This window comes from Tetrao urogallus, assembly GCF_951394365.1.
Source record: "Tetrao urogallus genome assembly, chromosome: 17".
Classification (NCBI taxonomy): domain Eukaryota; kingdom Metazoa; phylum Chordata; class Aves; order Galliformes; family Phasianidae; genus Tetrao; species Tetrao urogallus.
In genome coordinates this window covers 7611806-7631459 of record NC_136830.1, presented here as the reverse complement: position 1 = coordinate 7631459, position 19654 = coordinate 7611806, and the positions used below count along the sequence as shown (strand labels likewise).

Sequence of the window (19654 nt, the reverse complement as noted above, 5' to 3'; positions counted from 1 at the left end):
TCATTTCATGAGGGCCTGTAGTGGAAATGCTGAGTCTCAGCCTGAAGCAGTCATTGAGCACCTGGTGGGAAGGCAGGGCAAACCCTGGGGAGCTCAGATGTGTGTAATGTACCTGAGTGACTGGAAGAAGTGGAGTCAGGATCCACCCCTTCCCTCATTTAAGGGCAGGCAGTGGAGCAGTGGGTACCTTGCTGGAGATCCCTGTCTGTCTGAGGTCTTTGAAAGGTCAATACCTTTTCTTCCTTTGTTTTAGTGTTTTTAGCTGCTCTGTTTGAGTTTGTTTTCATTCCCTATAGCCTAGGGTTGTACCACTGCTGTTACTGCTGTACTTTCATTTGCATTATAGCATTACAGGGTCACAAAAATGATCCAAGGGATGGAATATCTGCCCTGTGAGGACAGGCTGAGAAGAGAAGGCTGTGGGGAGAGCTGAGGATGGATTTTAAGCATCTAAAGGGGCTGTAAGAAAGGAGGGCCAGACCCTTAGCAGGGTATGTTCTGACAGGACAAGGGAAATGATTTCAAACTAAAAGGGAAGATTTAGACTGCATACAAGGAAGAAGTTTTTATGCAAAGGGTAGTGGCACAGGGTGCCCAGAGAGGTGGTGCTGCCCCATCCCTGCACATAGCCACGCTCAGGGGACAGCACTGTGAGCACTGCTGGAGCTGTGGGTGTCCCTGTGCACTGCAGGCAGTGGGAACAGACGGCTTTTGGGGGTCCCTTCTAACTCTAACAGTTCTGTGAGTCTCTTTCAACTGGCAGAGTCTGCAGCATTTGGAAGATTTTAGGTTAGGTGCTGGTTCCAGAAGGCTGATGAGTGCGTCTTCCCGTGCTTGGTGAGAACAATGTCATGGGTCACGGGCAACTGTCCCTGAATCCTGAAGAGGTGCGACATGGAATACCACTCATCCTAGAAATGCTACTGGGGCTTCTGCTGCCTTTAGGAGAAGATTTTCCGCCTTCATGGCAGTACAAGGATTTGGGTCTAGGTTCTTTGTGAAGATGGAGCTCGGAATCGCGCACAGAGGTTGGCGGCAGGCCGCCCGCTTACCTTCGGCTTCGGCGGGACGAGCGGGACTCGGGCTCCGGCCGGGCGCGGGGCAGGACGTCCGGCCTCGGCGCCGTCGGGCGGGGGGCGGCCGGGGTCCGAGCGGAGCCCAGCCCCGGGGGCGGGGCCGGGGGCAGTGCGGTTTCCTCAGAGCCGGGGCCCGGAACGTGGCGCCGCGGGCCGGGCGGGCGGAGCGGGATCGGTCCGGCGAGGGGCGGCGGCGGCCCCCGGAGGCGGCGGCGGAGGAGGGGCCGGAGCGCGATGGAGCAACAGGCGGCGCCGCCCGCCCCACCGGGGGCCGCGTCGGGGGGCCGGGGGCGGCGGCGGCGGGAGCGGGACGCGGAGCCCCCCCGGGTGAGTGGCGGCGGGGCGGCCCTCGGGGCGGGCGGTCGCTTCCCGCCCGCTCGGCCTCCCGGGGGCGTCGGGAGAAGTTGCGGCGCGCGGGCGGGCCGCGTCCCCGGACCGGATCCCGGGGCGGGAGGGGGGGAGGGAGCGAAGGCCCCGCGGAGGTGAGGAGCGGGGCAGGGCGGGGCGGCTCCCCGGCGGGCCGCGGACGTGCCGAGGGAGCGAGGCTCCGGGACGGCGGGGCCTCGGGCACAGCCGCGGTTCTCTCGCGGGGCGCTCGGCGGTTCTTCCCGGGACTTTGTGAGGGACTGAGAGCGGCGCCGCTTCCCGCCCCTTCCCTGCCCGCCGCCCGGCTGAGGAGCGAGGGAGCGCGGTGCGGGCAGCGGTGCCTGCGCCGTTACGCACGTGCGGACCGTTATTTGCCTGTGTGATTTTGCATACGGCTTGTTGGAGCGTGCTTCTGTGTGGAGGAGAGCACGGCTGTCAGCGTGACGCCTATACGGCCGTGGGCTCCAGGATAAGCAGAAAACGAGTCTGTTTTGTTAAAGCTGAGAAATAATTTTTTTGGTGTGTCAAACATATACCTGTAGTACAGTAGATCATGGTGTCATAGGATGGTTTAAGTTGGGAGGGATCCCTGAAGGCCATCTGGTCCCACAGGGACACCACAGCTCCAGCAGTGCTCACAGCGCCGTGCCCTGAGCGTGGCTGTGTGCAGGGATGGGGCAGCACCAGCTCTCTGGGCACCCTGTGCAGTGCCTCGCTGCCCTCAGTGTGAACAACTTCTTCCTCATATCCAATCTAAATCTCCCTTTTTAGTTTGAAACTATTTCCCCTTGTCCTATTGCACAGACCAGGCTGAAGGGTCTGTTCCTTCTTTTGTACAGCCCCTTTTAGATATTGAAAAACTGCTGTCAGCTCTCCCCACAGCCTTCTGCTCTCCATGCTGCACAGCCCCAGCTCTCTCAGCCCATCCTCACAGGGAGGTATTCCATCCCTTGGGTCAGTTTTGTTGCAGTCTTCTGGATGCACCCGATACGTCCACGTCTCTCCTGTGCTGAGGACTCACCTCTAGACACTCCAGGTGCTCCAGGTGAGGTCTCGCAGCACAGAGTAGAGAGATGCAATCATCTCCCTCTCTTTGCTGCCCACACTGCTTTGGATGCAGCCTAGGATACAGCTGGCTTTCTGGGTTGCAAGAGCACACTGCTGGCTCACATCCAGCTGTCATCCACCAGTACCACCAAGTCTTTTTCAGCAGGACCCTGCTCCATCATTATGTCCCCCCGCTTGTACTGATAGCAGGGATTGCCATAACCTAGGTGCAGGACTTTGCGTTTGGATTTGTAAACCTCATGAGGTTCACCTGGGCCTACTGCTCAGCTTGTCTAGGTCTCTCTGGATTGCAAGCCCTTCCTTAGGTGTGTTGACCATGCCACACAGCTTGGCATAATCTAGCAACTTTCTGGGGGTGCACTTGATTCAACTGTTGATGTGATTGATGAAAGCATTTAAGAGACCTGGTGCCTGTTCTGCCCCCTGAGGGACTGCTTGTCTCTGATCTCCATCTGAACGTTGAGCTATTAACCACCACTCTCTGGGCACAATCTCACAACCATTTCCTCATCCATTCAACAGTCTACCCATTAAATTCATATATTTCCAATTTGAAGAGAAAGGTGTCATGGAGGATTGTGTCATGGGTCTTAGTGAAGTCCAAATAGGTGACATAGATCTTGCTGCACTGCTGGCTCTGAATATACAGCTGGTTCTCATGCAGGCTATTCTTCCACCCAGCATTCCAGCTGTTGAAGAAATTTTCAGCAGTTTGGTTTGAAGAGCGATGCTACTGACTGAATTTGGAATCTAGAGACTGGCTCTGTTGGATGCACCTTTGGATGACAGCGTGTGTCATTAGTGCAGTTCTGTTTTTACTCTGAAATGCAGAGTGGTGATTAAGGACGGGATATATTATCCTTACCTGCAGTCCAGGTAAGGCTGCAGTAGCATCATTAATGGTTGTTACTGCTGATACTCTGTACTGTTTAAACCTCCAGTATTCTAGAGATGAAACCCATTACTGTAACAGTATCACTCTGTGCATATATTAATGCTACTTACCAGTTGTGCCTTGTTTTCTGTCTTCTCACAGTATTTTGGCATCTTATTCTTCTCTTGACTGAAGCTGAAAACCTCTTGCTTATCTATTGCATATTCTTTCTTCCTTGCCTAGATACCAGTTCCATTCCTACTGAGCAAGTCTCTAGGGATGATGATGTTGTAATGAGAGACTGAGGGTGAAGTAGCTACCTGCCTGTTCATTTTAGTTTTTATTAGATTTTTCTCTTACACTAATGGTAGATCTGTTGAATAGTAGTAGTTGGCTTCAGGAGGTCAACTTGTATTACTTTTTTCTGTATCTGTGTCATACTGACTATTAAATCAGGAAGAAGTTCATTTTCTCATTATTTTTCCTTCTACTTTGTTTTAATTATTCTATTATTTTCCATTTCCTCTCTACCAAGTTTTCAGTGTGTTTCTCCTATTCTTTAAAAACTTCTGCTCTTTTGCATTCTTCTTTTGAAATGATTGTCAGTAACATGTTGATGCTGAGGGGGATTGTCCCTGAGGGGCAACTCTAATGAGATTAGTGAAGAACCTATAAAATTTGCACTTTTCATTTTGTTTTAGCCTTTCAGCATGCTCATGCACAGTTCACAGAATCAGAACATGATTGGGTTGGAGGGGACCTTACAGCCTCCCCAGCCCCATCCCTGTTGCCCACCAGCTCGGGCAGCCTGGGACCCCATCCATGGCTCTGAGCACCTGCAGGAATGGGACACCCACAGCTCTGGGCTGCCTGCACCAGGACCTCAGTGCTCTCATAATAATGAATTTGCTCATCTAAATCTCCCCTCTTCTTAGTTTAAAGCCATTCTTCCTTGTCCCGGCACATCAGACCATGTAAAAAGTCAGTTTCCATGTTGTTTATAAGCTCCGGGTCCCTCTGGATGGCATCCCTTCCTTCTGTCATCAGCTGCACCACTCAGCTTGGTGTCATCTGCAAAGTTGCTCAGGGCGCACCTGATCTCACTGTCAATGTCACAGAAACAGATGGTAGAGTACTGGTCCAAAGGCAGACCCATGGAGACACCACCTGTACTGCCTGCACCTGGGTATGGAGCTGCTCACCACGGCCCTCTGCTGCAGCCATCCAACCAATTGCTAATTCACTGAGCAGTTCCACCTTTCAAATCCTTATCTGTCCAGTTGAGAGATCAGTAAGTGGCAGGACCATGTCAGAGGCCTTGCAGAGTTGTCTTACCATTATGTGACATTGATCACTCTTCCCTTGTCAACTGATGCAGACTGTCCTCTCTTTAGGTCTCATGTTAGAGGTTATACAGTCTTTTGAGGGGATTATTACTCAGGTTAAAATGCTCTGTACTCCTTATTAACAGTGAGAATTTTGGTGACTCTGTATTGGATTTTTTTGCCTGTAGTGTCTATGAAGTGTCAGTTCTAAGTTACTGTGAAATCAAGTGAATCAATTCTCCATGGAAGGCATTGTGTCTCTCTGTAGCTACTTGAGCCTTACCAGCCCTGTGTCCCTGCAGAATGTCCAGCCACCTGTGGCCTTCTGGTGACTAGCTGCTGTTCTCAGACTTCCCCTAATCTGTGGGTTTCAGCATCTCCCCACGCGTAATACTTGCTAAATCTTCACATTCTGTCCTTGCAGCTTCTCAGCTTAGATTAAACTGACCGCATGATGAAGTTTGTGCTCATGGACACTTAGAATTGTGAGCCGTTGCACTGGTTGGTGTAAAGAGACGTGTTCTGCTCAGATCCTTGTGCTGTAGCTGCAGGTTGAGAGTTCTGCTTGTACTTGGTTGAAGAGCAGATAAGTATGCTGGTAGCTTTGAAGATGAACTGCATATTGAGCTAATTTTCACGTATGCAGAAACTTGCTTTTTATAATGTTATTCCCAATAATAGATAAATACAAAGTTTAAGCTACATACTATCCAGAATACTACATAAGGGGCAACTGCAGTGATGAAAGGAAGAAAGTTTGGGGTTCTGCTGTAGAAGGAAGGAATGCTATGGAGATTTGGGGTGGATAGGGTGAATATTATGAAAAACATTTTCATGGTGAAAATCATGAACCAGTTGAATGGAATTGCCCAAGGAAAGCATGGAGTCGCCTTGAGTAGGAAGAGTTTGGACAAACACCTGTCAGAAACAATTTGATTAGGAAGGAAAGGATCATAAGGAAGATATTGCTGGTTTCAAATGTAATGGTCTCGCTGTTACTGTTTTTTGACTTGGGAAAAAAAATAAACTATTTTTGATGCTTAAGACAGGATGCCAATTTGCACTTTGCTTCCCCTTGCACCTAAAAATATGACTCAGCTGACTCTGGTAATGTATTTGAGCCCTGTGATTGTGTTGTGGTAACAACGTGTGATACTCTTAACCTTTTTCTGTCTGCTGAACTGAAAATGGATAATAGCAATTTCAATTATAGTACTGTCTGATCCTTTCATGACTGTTTCCAGGCACATTATAGTTCTGTATGTACATGTTGCCTGTTGCCAAGTACAGTTACTGCCCAATTTACAGGGGTCTTTTTGTCGGAGTTGTACAGAGGTATTGCTGCTGATTTTTTTTTTAGGCTCTTTGAGAGACAATAGGGAATACATGACAAAACCAGTTATTGACTGCTAATGACTGGTTGAGGAAAACAAGGAATGTTGAAAATGAAGCGTGGAGGAAGGATATACTGGAATCAGTAGAACTAGAACTGTACATCACTAGAGTTCTTTTAATTAAGTCTTAAGCCCATTCTTCTTTATTTTGTTTTACTTGAATTCAGCAGTTCAGGAAGTGGCTCTGCAATGTTGGCTGTTGGTAATATAAACCAGCAGCCCTGTGTGCCCCGCTAATTTCTGCGAGTATACCCAGGCTCGTTCTTCTCTTCTGATTTATGAGCAATTGGCAGCCTGCAGTTGGCTGGGTGTAGGGGTTTGTGAGCCTGTGTACCAGTGTCAGTTCTTTGGTCTGAGGGGAATTTATACGTTCTTCTACTGTCTGTGCACACAGATGCTTCTCTGTCATCTATTGGACTTTGGATATACCAGCATCATCTCATCATTCATACCTGCCATGCGTTCTGGTGGTCTTCTTTACCTTGGGACTGTGCTTGGTGTTGTAGAATCCAGTAATATAGGTGAATGGAAAATGCTTGTGAATGCGGACTTCAGAAACTAAACCAGACATCTTATGCCTGAAGAAAACAGTGTCTGGAAGATAGCATTCATACAGAACACGATGCTTTTTAAAGCTCTTTATTGTTGCTTACGTACTGAGAAAATAATAACTGATTTTTAAAGAATGTGATTCTGAATTTAAAATTTGTTAACATTAATGCTGATGACTTTAATTTCTGCTATAGGGTCTATTTTCATATTTTTCTGTTCTTTTTTTTTTTTTTAATAGCATTTCTTATCATTAATGTGGAATTCCTCCCTGTCCCCCACAGATTTCTTTCTTTGGATCCAAAGCTGTTGGAAGAAGAAGTCCTGACAGCCCCATGTTGAGCAAAGCTGAATTTGTTGAGAAGGTTCGACAGAGCAACCAGGCTTGCCACGATGGCGACTTCCATACAGCAATTGTGTTGTACAACGAGGCCTTGGGAGTTGATCCTCAGAACTGCATTCTGTACAGTAACCGTTCTGCAGCCTACATGAAAATCCAGCAGTATGACAAGGCCCTGGATGATGCCATCAAAGCAAGACTTCTGAATCCTAAGTGGCCAAAGGTAAGAAAGTGTATTACTCTATCAAGAGGATCTTCATCAGGGTTATTTCTCATACTGATAACCTAATGTAGAGAACTGCAAATAGTTCTGGGTTAGCATCTGCTTTTACTAAAGGCTCTAGACAATTTTTTGTCTTCAAAAGTTGTTTAACCTGAGTTTCCTGCTGGGTATTAAACTTTTTTTGTGTGAGGTGCAATACTGTCTTACTACTTTAAACCACTGTGGTTTCTGAGTTGTGAAGACCAGGCATCTTATAACAGTTAGCTTTGCATCCAGGAGCGTTTTGTTGCAACGTAGCATGGAGGTCAGTAGTAACAATGGAGCAATAAAATCTTTGCAATAGTGTTCAAAGAGTTTTTGTGTATGTGATGGATAAACATTGTAAGAAATGTGCACCTCAGTGTACTTGGCAAAGTCTGAACATGCAAGGAAATGTTTATAAAGAGTAGATGGTGTTGATTACCTGTTCCTTCCGGGATTGTTTCCCACTGGCTGATTTTGATTGCTTCAATGACTCTGACTGTCTAGCTAGCTAACTCAGGGTCTGCCCTTTACATGCTAATCCATTTTAATAGAATGTACTCCAGATTGCATTTTCCTGTCCTTTGCTCGCATAGTCTTACCAGTCACTTTAGTTAATGATACCATTTAAGACCAGATTTATCATCTAGCTTCCTCTCCTCTATTTTTATAAAACTGCATTCTTCCTAGTTAGAACTGTTCCTAGATAAATGTGTGTGGTTTGAGGATTCAGTCCTGGGAAAGCTACTGTTTCTGCAGCTCCAGAGACATCACCTTACCTACTGAGGTATGTGTCTGCCTCAGAAGGAATGACAGGGCTTGCAGTGTATGAATGTGTTTAAAGACAAAGGAAGAATGTTGTCTTTTCATCAGTACAATCTCTTCACAGCATCGCTTTTGTCTCAGCCTTTGACCATGGGCATGCTGTGACAGCTTGTCTGCTAGGCTGGGCTTCCTGCAGTGGTTCCCTCACTAGGAGAGAGAGGATCCAGCAGGGTTTTGATGGATCCTTCTGAAGGAGAAAAGACTGTCATGTCTTCTCCCCCCTCCCCCCGTCTTTTGCTCAAAATTGGATATTTCATCTATGGAACATTTGAAGACAAAAGTGTAATTTTAAACTCAGTTTATTTGTTTGTTAAGACCAGAAAGCTGCTTTAAATGTTATTGAAAGTGTTTCCTAAAGCTCTGCCTGCTCGCAGTCACAAAAAGAAAAGCACGGCCCAGGGAAAGAGCTTCAGAGCTGAAACACGGAGTCTGTTGGTGAGAATTTCCTGTTCAAAGAATATTCATTGTAATTCTGTTTCCATAAAATACCAGTAAGGAAAGTGTCTAGAAGTGTCAGATGAATGTTGTGTTAAAAGTGCACCCCCACTAATGTTGAAACCCACAGCTATCAGCTAAGCTCTGCTAATTGTTGGGGCTGTTACCTGAGACAGAGCAGTTCTGTCTGCTTGCAGCACAGCAGCTGCAGCAGTTGTCTTAGTGTTACTAACAGTCAGTGCAAACATAAACACTAATGAGCTCTGATTACTTTACCACTGCGAGATGGTGCTTTGTCTGTTGGAATTCTGCATCTCTCTACAATGAACTCTATTTTACAGATATTTGAACTTTCTTTTTTCTTTTTTTTTTTCTTTTTTCTTTTGCATTTCTCTGGAATGGAGACTGAAAAGTGCTGCTAAAGCAGAGGGATTTGGTGTTTGCAGGAGCTCTTGGGCAACTCTCCTGTATGGAAAAATCACAGAGGAGTCTTTGTTTCTTTTTTTATTTAGTTAAAGAACAGAAATATAAATGAGCTTTCTGGCTGAACTGGAAAACAACTTTTGGTCATGTGAAGCAGAGGCGAAGCTGCACGCTCCTGGCTCCTGAGTTGTTTGTTTTGTTGGTTTCTTGTTTGGTTGGTTTTTTTTTTTGTTTTGTTTTTTTTTGTTTTTTTTTGTGGGTTTTTTGGTTTTTTTTTGTTCCTCTTCCTATTTTTCTGGTAAATAAATGTGGTGGCTTCCCTTTCTCCTGCATGCAGCTCCTCTCCTCTGAGACTGTGTTGTGAAAGGCCACTCCTCTGTGTTTCGGTGGTAACGGCAGGAATGCAAGGTAGCATTGGTGTGCTTCCTCAACTGTTTCTGATTAGTGAATCAGTTCTTACCCAACTGAAGTGCTTTGGAAGTCACAGCAGAGATGAGAGATCCTGGAAAGGAGGCAGTGAAATCTGCGTGGTATGTTTTCCTCATTTAAATGCAGTTTGTTTTAAGCCATCATAGATTTAAAAAAAAAAAAAAAAAAAAAAAAAAAGGGAAAAATGTACTTTGAGGATTTATTAACTACCCCGGTATTTTTTTGTGCACAGAGATTTCAGGTTGGATCGGATGTAGAAATAGCAAATAGATGATGGTGCTCAGAGATCTTGGTGGAGGGTTGGTAGCCACGCTCACCTGATGGTGGTGTCCCTTCTTAGTAGCTGGGCTTCAGCTCATCGGTGGGAAGCAGCAGGAGGGCACTGTCTGAAGTTGAAAACTTATGTTGCGTATTTCAATATCAGAAGCTCCTTTGTAATTATTTTAAGAATCTATTTGGATCTTATTGATAGAATGTATGTGGGAAAACTTGAAATTAATGCATCTAAAAACCTAATCCATATTGCTGATTAGCCAGAAGAGGGAGCTTGACAGATGTGGCTTGTAATTTCTTGCAAAAATATCTGAGTTTTTAAATATTGAAGTTTTTACTTCAGCAGTAGAAAAACGAATGGTTCTTGAATCCAGGTTTTCTGAGATCGAAGTTATTAGATGTATGCTTCTTTATCAGCCTTTATCTTGGTATATGTTTGTTATGTAAAGATACATTTATTTTTGTCACCAGCATCTACAATGCTCATAGGGAATATCACAGCTGAGATCTTGCATGTGTTTGGAATAAATGTGTTCCCACTCTGTAATCAAGCCAGTGCATTAAGCTGATCCATACTTCAGAGGATGGCAAACAAAAACCAAGAAGCATTATGAACTAAAGCTGTGAAATGAGACAGCTCAGAAAGCAGGAAGGGCTTGTTCTGCTTTCAAACACAGTTATGTATCACTCTGGATTTTTATACAGCTTTTATTTCCATTCAGGCCCTGAGGTAATTCAAACTTTGGTGCTTCCCCACTCACAGTTCTCCCAAGTTATTTCTTGTGAGCTCATGGCAATAGGAATTCATTTAGAATACTGTGAAGCCTGAGCAGTGTTTCTGTAATGCAATGTAACTTGGTTTGCTGTCGTTCTGCACCACTGGGACCCTGTGTGCTGTGTGCCCAGATGAGCTCTTAGAGCACATACTCCCATTACAATCATCTTCTTCTGAACTTAACAGAAAAGAAAAGAGGCTGTATTACAAAAAGCTGTGCCTGAAAGTCTTTCTTTTAACAGAGCTCGCTTCCTCCATCTTTTAGATCGGTCTTTTAAACATTAGTTGTTTATTAATAAGCAAGTATATTTGTACAAATACATCTGCTTATCTACTGCAGCTTTAAACCAAACACGGGTAATGAGTATATGATTACAGTAAGAAATACCTGGTCTGTAACAGATCAGAGTAACTTAGTGTGGGTCTCATTATGTGGCTGTGGTGTTTTTTCCACCAGCACCACGTGAAACTCACGTTTGCAGTGTTTGTTTGGCAGGATGGCTCATCAATTCTGCTATTCAAAATACTTCGTGTAATTGTCATTGAGAAGTTCAAAGATAAAAGGATGTTTCAGGAATTAAATTATATTTTGGGAATACCCTACAGGCAAATCAGATCAGGCTCATTTAGCTCTTTTGATTTCCTGCCAAGCAGCTCTTTTTGTTTTGCTGTGATCTGGCTCTAGCAAAGTTCTATTCAGTTGTGCAGGCTGCGTGGCTGTGAAGAGAATCCTTGGCATGGTGAGCAAAAATGAGGGATACATTCTGTGGCTGACGTCTGAACATGAACAGTCTCTTGGTTCTTGCTGATGTTTTGGATGTAGGTCTTGTTTGGTTTTTGTCCTCAAATTACTGGAAAAATATACTGTGGCTTAAATGGTTTAAATTTGGGTCTAATTTTGTGTTAAAGTGTAGGTTTCAGTAACTGCTGCAAATTCATGCCTCAGATATAGAGAAATAGCTGGTCCCAGTGTGATGAGCTCATGGCTGTGAGGTAAGCAGCCTTCCCAGCAGGGGAACGAAGCCTTATCTAACTAGGAGCTACAGCTTGAGGGCAGAGCTGATAATCACTTTGACTGTGAGGGGAAACAGGTCCTTTCAGAAGTGGAAATGGTTTGAGCCGGCAGTGACAACAGCTTGATTTATTTTAGTATACAAACATCAGAAATGGAAAACAAACAAGTGGAAAACCCAAACTCCTTCTGAAGAAAAAAGAAGTTAATTGAACGTTGAACAAACTAGAAAATGCATTGGATTTCCTCAGTCCTGATGCCTAACCATGCAATTTTGCTGCCTTTTATAGCTTGTATTAGCTGTGTTTATATTCCTTTCTTAGTCATGGTTAACTTCTACATGGCTTTGAGACATTTGGTAAATGTTTTGTACTGTTCAAATTCAGGAATACTGAGGCAGTGCTTCCCACCCTGTCCTCAGGTACTCTGAGGGGAATGTCCCTGCTCTTGAGTGATAACCAGCAATCAGAGTGCAAACGTGAGCTGTCTGGTGAAATTCTATTTTGGAGTACCCAACCTCTTGGTATCTAAGATTTGGTCTGTGGGAAACAGCAGACAGTATTTGGGTGAGAATAATTAACTGTTTTCTTGTATTGATTTATGGCCTTAATATCCCATCAGAAAAGCTGTTTGCTCACAAGGATGAAATGATTTGCCAGACTTGAATGTATTTGGCTACAAGGATGTTCAAACCAAAGTCTAATGTTCAGGCAGGAACTACAGAGAGGAACTCTGAAGAGTTTGGCTGATGGAAGAAGAATGCTCTACGCATGTGCAAACTTAAAGAAACTGGAATGAATGACTCCCATTTCACATCAGTGCAAGTTTCTCTTACTGATCTTTGTCCATTTCCCGTGCTTCATTTAAAAATGTGGCTTTGTGCAGATGATGAAGAAATCTGAAAGACAGAACAGAAAGAGAAGGGGATTTTGAGCTGTGAGGCCTTTGTGTATGAAATGCCAGGAGGGTTTTAGATGTTGTCGTGTAACTGTGAGGGAATTCGGTGAAATAGCTTGCATGGATATTTTCTTAATTCACTCCAGCTGTTAATGGTGTGATCAGACCTGTTAAAAAAGCAAAGGGACATTTGCTCATCCTCTTGTACTTCTGACTGCTTGTGTATCTTTAGATATTTATCCACATGTGCTGTAGTAATCCATAACAACCTAAAATTTTCTCCAAGAATTGCAAGTAAAATGCCCATCCTCCCTTGTGTGTAGAACTTCTAAGAAAAGAATGTGACTTGACCACATAATGTTTCTCATGAATAGGCCTCTTGTTTTTAATTTGATGAGCAAGGAACTTTCCAGTCCTGTTCTCCTGCTTACAATCTGTCCTTAATTTACAGAAAGATGCATTCCAATTTTTCAAGCATAAAACTGTTGAGCAGATTTTTTTGGCTTTAGTAGGACTTGATGTGTTACGTTATCCTGAGACTCGTGCGTTTATTGCTGTCTTTCCATGTCACAGAATCACAGCAGAGCTGAAGCTGGAAGGGACTTCTGGAGGTCATGTAGTCCTGCCTACTGCTGAAGACAGGTCCATCTAGAGCAACTTGTCCAGGACATTGCCCACTTGGGTTCTGAATACCTCCAAGGATGGCGTCTCTGTAGCTTGTCTGGGCAACCTTTTCCAGTGTTTGACCACCTTCATGCACAAAAAATTGTCTTATATTTAAATAGAGTTTCTTACATTGAAGTTTGTACCTGTTGCATCTGGTCCATTTACTGGTACCAATGAGAAGAGCCTGGTTCCATTTCTTTATTGTTGGGTGTTCATATCCATTGGTAAGGTTTAGTCTTCCACTGTGTCTTCTCCAGGTTTAACAATGGAAGGAATCGGCCTCTGTTTGTATGACCAGCAGGCCAGTCCCTCAGTCATCTTTGAGGCCTTTTTGCTAGATTTGGTTCTGTTTGTCTCTCTTTCTTGTACCCAGAATTGGTCACAGCATTCCACGTGTGTTCTTATCTTAAATACTGTATGTATTTACTAGTTAAGGTTGGCTTGTTGTTGTTGTTGTTGCTGTATGCAGTGCCTTCTTCAAATCTTTTTCCCTTTCTCCTTTTTGAGAGATCCATTTTTTTTGCTTATTACATTAAGCCATCTATACTTGTGCTTTTTTTTTTTAACTTCATGTCTTTTTTGGGATGTATATCCAAATTAATAGAGCCTGGTTTTATTGTTATTAAGGAGTTGCAGTTATCGCAACTTTCTCTGTTCCTGTTCCTCCCATTTTTAGTGCTGCTTCTTGACAATCCTCTTGAATGTAATGGCAAGTTTGTGTACCCTTTATAACAGGATGTGTACACACACACACACACATATATATATATATATATTTTTTTTTTTTTCTGGCATTTTGTATAACATTCAATGTTCTTACTGTCTATAAGGCAGGCAGGGTAGTTCTTATTTTACCGATTGGAAGTTGAGAGGCAAAGAATGTTTCTGTTCTGTTTAGTCACCCTTGTGATAGAGCCAAGCCCTGTTGCATCCACATAACGTGTTGGCATAGATCTGAAGGCTGTGATAGCTGCATGACTGCTCTGCTGTCTCCCATGCTGAAATGTCTGCCCTTGAGCTTTAGACCACGTGGATGTGGCTGTATTGCCCTAGGTTCTGGACCTAGGACAAGTAGACATGCTTTAAACAGTCTTTTAACTGTCAGGTGGGGAATCTGTGAAATATATTTCGTATAAGCTATGTTCTGGTCACTAGGTTGTCCTTTTCTGCATCAATTTTTTTTTTTTTTCTCCTTAATTAGGTACTTTAATAACGAGTATCATGTAGTGGTTTGGCAGCTTTATGGAGTTACGTTTTTCTTACAGTTCAGTCCAGTGGAATTATTCCGTTAGTGTCTGTGTGCCAGAAGTGAAGGTTGTGGTATTGCTAAGGGAAAACTGTAGTGTGGATATACTGCTTATACTTGCCTTTCCCTGAATTCTTAAAATCACAGAATAGCAGTAATATAACATAGTGGGGGGTAAAAAGAACAACAACCCCCTTAACTGTGATTATATAAATTGTAAAAACAAGCAAATAAATAATTTCCAAGAGTCATCTAAGAGTTGTCTTTTTGAGAAGAACGTACACCAAGAAGAGTTAAGAAAAAATATCTTGTTACTTGTTTGTTGAGAGTCAGAGCCACTGGGTGTCATTTTAAGACATTTGGATTGTCTTCATGTACTTACACGGTACTGGATTTTGTATCCTGAATTTTTAGACTAAAGCCTTAACCCTGAGGTGGTGCCACATAACTTTTCTCATCAGCTGCTTGCTTCTCCAGTGTTTTTTTTTTTTTTCCAGTTTATTCTTAGAGATGAGACAACTATTCCTGTTTTTTCTCAGCATAGGTGCTGCAAATTTCCTCACCTTGGGGATTAATTTTTTTAGAAATGTTATGGTAATGGTTATTCATAGCCTGCGAGTTGAAGAGCTGTGAAGAACTGCAATGAACAAAGCACACATGAGAGGGCACTCCTTGCATGCGTAGTAATGCCTCTAGGATCTAACTTGGGAACAGATATTCACGTTTTTAGATGTTTCTAAGATACATTTATTTTCTGAAGCGTATGCTGTTCGTAATGCTTTTTATTTTCCCTTGACTTGAATCTGGATGTGGCCAGTATGCATGTCCTGGTAAATTGGGCTTCCTGGGGTTGTAATGTGACAGTAATGCATGTGGAAGGGGATCACCCATGTCTTATGTATGCTTTCTAGAATGGTTTTCTTTAAAATTTACATTAGGTGTACACACTTATTTTTCTTTGTGGTGTCCCTAGGCCCTCTTATTATGCTTTATTGCTACTTTTTACTGTATTTATGCTACTTCCTACTATGATAAATCAAGTCACAGAAAGCTGCTCCTCACTTTTTTTAATTTATTTTTTTCATATGGTGGATAGATGTGTTTTTGCAGGCTGGCATCCTGAATTTATAGTGACTCTGGATTTGTGATGTAGCTGTGACCATCAGAAAGGATGTAAGCAGCACTAGGAAGTCTTTTTTAGACACCGTGGATGAAAAGGACTGCAGTGTGCCTTATTTTTTGAGATCTGCTGGTAGGTGGTTGTCTGGCAGTAAAGAACAGGAGATGATCAGCCTGGGTACTCCTGAAATAAGCAGGAATACCCTTGGAAACCTGCATTTCTTGTTTGGGTTTACAGTCTGATTGCATCATGGCGTGTCTTGACATTGCTGAGTCCTCATCGCAGACCTGCTACCCCGACAGCTCTCTGAGGAAATTAAACGAAATGGAGAATTTGAGGAAACAAGTCACCAAGAGAAAACCCTAAAAATTGAGAAAGCAGGAAATTTTCTTGACTGATGAGTCAGAAGGAAGCACAAAGTGTCTATACAGTGTGTACAGCATGGTGCTCTGAGCCAAGATCAAGACAACCCAAATAATTGGCAGTGAGGCTTGCTGAGAACTACTTAACTACTGAAGGCATTGTGTGGTCTAATGATTTTGACTTACTGGCCTTTCAGCACACCGGGGTTTTGTTCAGGAAACTATTCCTGCTGTCTTGCTTCCCTGTAGCTAAGTAGGGTGTGCTGTGTTTGTGATAATGCGAAGGCAGGGAAGGCAGAACAGGGAAAACTGCTGCATTAAGCTTAGGCACTGTCTGACTCAAAAGCACAGTGATGGTTCAGATGAATTAGGGAAGAAATTTCCATATCAATTCTTATTATTTCTATAAATACATCTTTTTTTCTCTCAAAATGACTGCTTCCTCCACCCCAACCCTGAGAGCACTTAGGTCTCAGTCCTAGTATGAACTTTTATACAAAGCAGGTCGTGTCTTCCTCTGGCCACAGCTGTCTTTGTGCATGTTTTCTTCTTTGCTTCAGAGGACAAATGATAAAGCCCCTCCTGTTGTGTGGAGCAGCAGAAATAATTTACTAAGCATTTGGCTATTATCCACCAGTAGAGAATTTACTCCTGAAGTTAGAGAAGTGAATAAACAAAATTGAGCAATACTACGCTTTCTGTCATGTAGTTAATATATATTCCTGTTTGCTTTTGTTGTCTGGATTTAAGTTAGTTTTGAACTCTTACCTTCTTTCCCTTCCCTTCTGAATGCCAAGTTTGCCTTCTGAAGTCAACTGAATCTCTGTAGAAGTTGAGAGAACTACTGTAAGACCCTAAACATGAAATACAAGATTTGAAAGCTGTGCAGTACGGTTATTTTTATAATTTCTTATGGCTTTTCCAGGAGTTGGCAGTGGTATGCAAATTCCTGTATTGCTTTTCTCATTCTAAAGCTGTTGTCTCGGGTCCAGCTTAAAAAAAATAATAGAGAACTTGAATGTTGATGTGTAACAAAATGTAAAAGAAAGGCATCCTTTTTGTTAGCATTCCAGTATATTAAAATATCCTCATCACACTGAGTGTTTGATGGATTTTCTTACGCTTGAGCATTGGCCATAAGTAAGAGTCATGGTTAAGGTACTTGATGGGCCTGTAACATTTATTTTACTTTTTGTTTGATATAGCTAATAAAGCCAAGTAATCCTGGATGTTTACAGAGAGAGAATGTTCTTTGAAGCCTTTGTTAACTGAACCTCATCTCATATGGGAGATGGAAAGGAACCTTCCTGAAACATTGCATTAAATAATTCATAGTCTTCCATCATTCAGAGTGAAAAAGGAGATTTCCTTTTTTTTTTTTTGCCATGGGTTATACAGCTTGTGTTTTAGTCACTGCTGTCTGTTTGCAGGCTTTTTTCCTTCACAAACAAAATGCAAAAAATAATGACAGAAGGGAACATGAAGTTTTATACAAAAGATTTAGGCAATGTAATCTTTCTTTAAACCCTCAAGCTTACAGGCATTAAACACGTGTATCCGGATTGTCTGTCTGTCAGTGCTTTTGTGTGAAAGGGGAGGGTAGAGGATGCTTCTTGTCTGGTCTGTTCTCTGTGTCTCTGGTTCCTTTCAACTGGCAGCAATGAAAAAGTCTTTGGACAGATCTTCCATATGCCTTAGGAGTCAGTAGTTGTTATGGGGTGTTTCCTTGCTTCAGACTCTTTCTTGCTTCATTTTCTATAATCCTTAGGCAAAATTGCTTTCTGTTGACCCATTTCTGTGTTCATTTGAAATGTACATCCAGTTTTGGAGAAGGAATGGCATATGCAATGTGCTGCAAGTTTGTTGTTAATCCTAGTGATGTTAGAGTACAGAGTCTTGGGCTGACCTGTGCTGTGTTCCATTGGACTACAGACTTGATGGTCAGTGTTACTGCTAAGAGAAGTAATGGAAACTAGCGTTCTTCTTTATTAATCTGTGTTATTCTTTTATCTCTTGTTCTGCTGTATATGCCAATAATTTTGTTTATGCGCATTTCAGCTGAACTTAATATCTCTGCAGTGAGTGGTTATGGCTGTATCATTTTGCTTAAAATTGTTGTTTGGCATTGAGTTCCCAGTACATCTCAAGTTCTGAATATTCCTACCTTGTATTGCTGATCTCGCTTGTGCTGCCTTTTGATGTGTAGCTAAACTTATGCTGGTTCTTTCTGACTTAAAGTGAGGTCATAAAGCAAAGTAGAAGACAAACACGATGGATTTTGCTTTCACAGCACATGCAGAGCTTGTCTGCTTCAAAAGCAGGCCTTCATGATTATTCTAACTGAAGACAGTGGGTCTTTCTATGATCATAGCAAAACTAGGCATATCTCTGAGAGGTACTTTTAAAATCCTGCTGAGAACATGGGAAGTATGACTGCCAATGCTAACATCAGTTTGATCTAAGCTCCTCTTACAGGATTCACTTTGTCATCTTTTATTTTTATTCTCTTTAGAAAAGAATAAATACTGGTAGTAACAAGAGCAGCATTTTAAGGAGAACTGTTGGGGGTGGTCAGTGAAGGATGGAATAAAGCTGCTTTTGTCTCTTTGAATCTGCTCTTCCCTTTGGGTAAAGCTGATAGATGGTGAATGTCAGCTTTTCTGTCAGAACTGCCACGTGGGATCGGACTGAAGGTCTGCGTAATGGAGTTGGAGTAGCCTGTTTAAATGATGCCCGCTACGAGGTGTTGAAGGAGACAGGATGTGCTGGGTGAGCCTTTCCCTGGCAAGCATTTCTTCCTGAGCGCTGTCAAAGAGATTCAGGGACCTTCTGACCTGAAGGTTTCGTTTGAGCTGTTGCGTTTTTCTTATCGCTGATGGACTTCTCTTCAAGAAGTTAATTATTCACGAGTCCGTTTGTTCCATGGAACCACAAGAGTTTAATATTTTTTCTAAGTGTTGCGTGGAAGAAAAAGCCTGGAATTTGGTTTTATTGCTGTTATCATGGTGACTTTCAGATGGCGTTTTGCTGGACAGCTCCCCTGTGGATTGAGTGCCGCGTCAGCAGGGCTCTGCGGTCGCTCACCGGGCCTCTGGAATGCTTCAGATGCTGAGACAAATGCTGGACAATTTCTCTTTTATTTTTTCTTTAGCTAGATATTTAGGACCTGGAAAACAACAGAACTAAAACTGTGTTTAGCCGGTGCATGCTTAGTGAGCTTTGAAGAGAGAGCTTGCCATAACCTGAAGTTGATAGTGATGAAATTTTGTTAGGAAAAATCAAGGACATTTTAAAACACTGGCATTACTGCTCACATTTTACGGATGGAGAGACAGAGATTTGCTGTAGGCCATCCAGCTGGCTCCTGGCAGGCCTGAGAATAGGATCTAAGACTCATTAGTCTCACTGTGTACTCAGCCTGTGAATTTCTACAATCAGGTGGTGTATTTGCGCCAAGATCTCAAATGGCTTGAACTGGCCGTTTGCAGTGTAGAACTTGTATTTGAAGGCTGTGAAATAATGAGCTTGAAAATAGTGGGAAATTAGCTCTGTGTATTTTAACTTTCTTGGATTGCACGTATCTAAGATCAGATGGCTTTTAACAAAAACTGAGATATGAAAAGAAGTGCAAACGTGTGCCTTAAGCACTACTGCACCTTGTAGAAGACAATTCCATTCAAGGTAAGAATAATAATTAAAAAAAAAAAAAAAATCTAATTTTCTGGCAACTAGAATAGAAAGTATGAAGGATATTGTTCCTTCAAGGAACAACTTGCCTTCCAAGGCAGTTTGTGAAAGTAACCTTTATCGTTCTTCAGCTAGCACACAACAATGCACATAAGCTTCTTGATCATCTTTAACATTTCATTACTTGGTAGTTCACCAGTAGTGAGCCATACTGCACTTGCAAGCTTGAGTTGCTAATTGCAATTTGACTGAATGGCATTTTCCCTGA

The 19654-nt window shown here is 42.9% G+C and overlaps 1 protein-coding gene across 2 annotated transcripts in view; it reads left to right on the top strand.

The window, feature by feature from the left end:
- Nucleotides 1-1310: 1310 nt before the first annotated feature.
- The window catches only part of TTC28 (tetratricopeptide repeat domain 28), a gene marked incomplete at both ends in the record, with an annotated part of 123892 nt that continues 105548 nt past the window's right edge, over nucleotides 1311-19654 (top strand). For both annotated transcript variants that reach the window (XM_079544062.1, XM_079544061.1), the window contains 2 exons: nucleotides 1311-1403; nucleotides 6937-7215. In XM_079544062.1, the coding sequence (XP_079400188.1) occupies nucleotides 1311-1403; nucleotides 6937-7215 (372 nt within the window). The remainder of the gene's footprint in view (nucleotides 1404-6936; nucleotides 7216-19654) is intronic.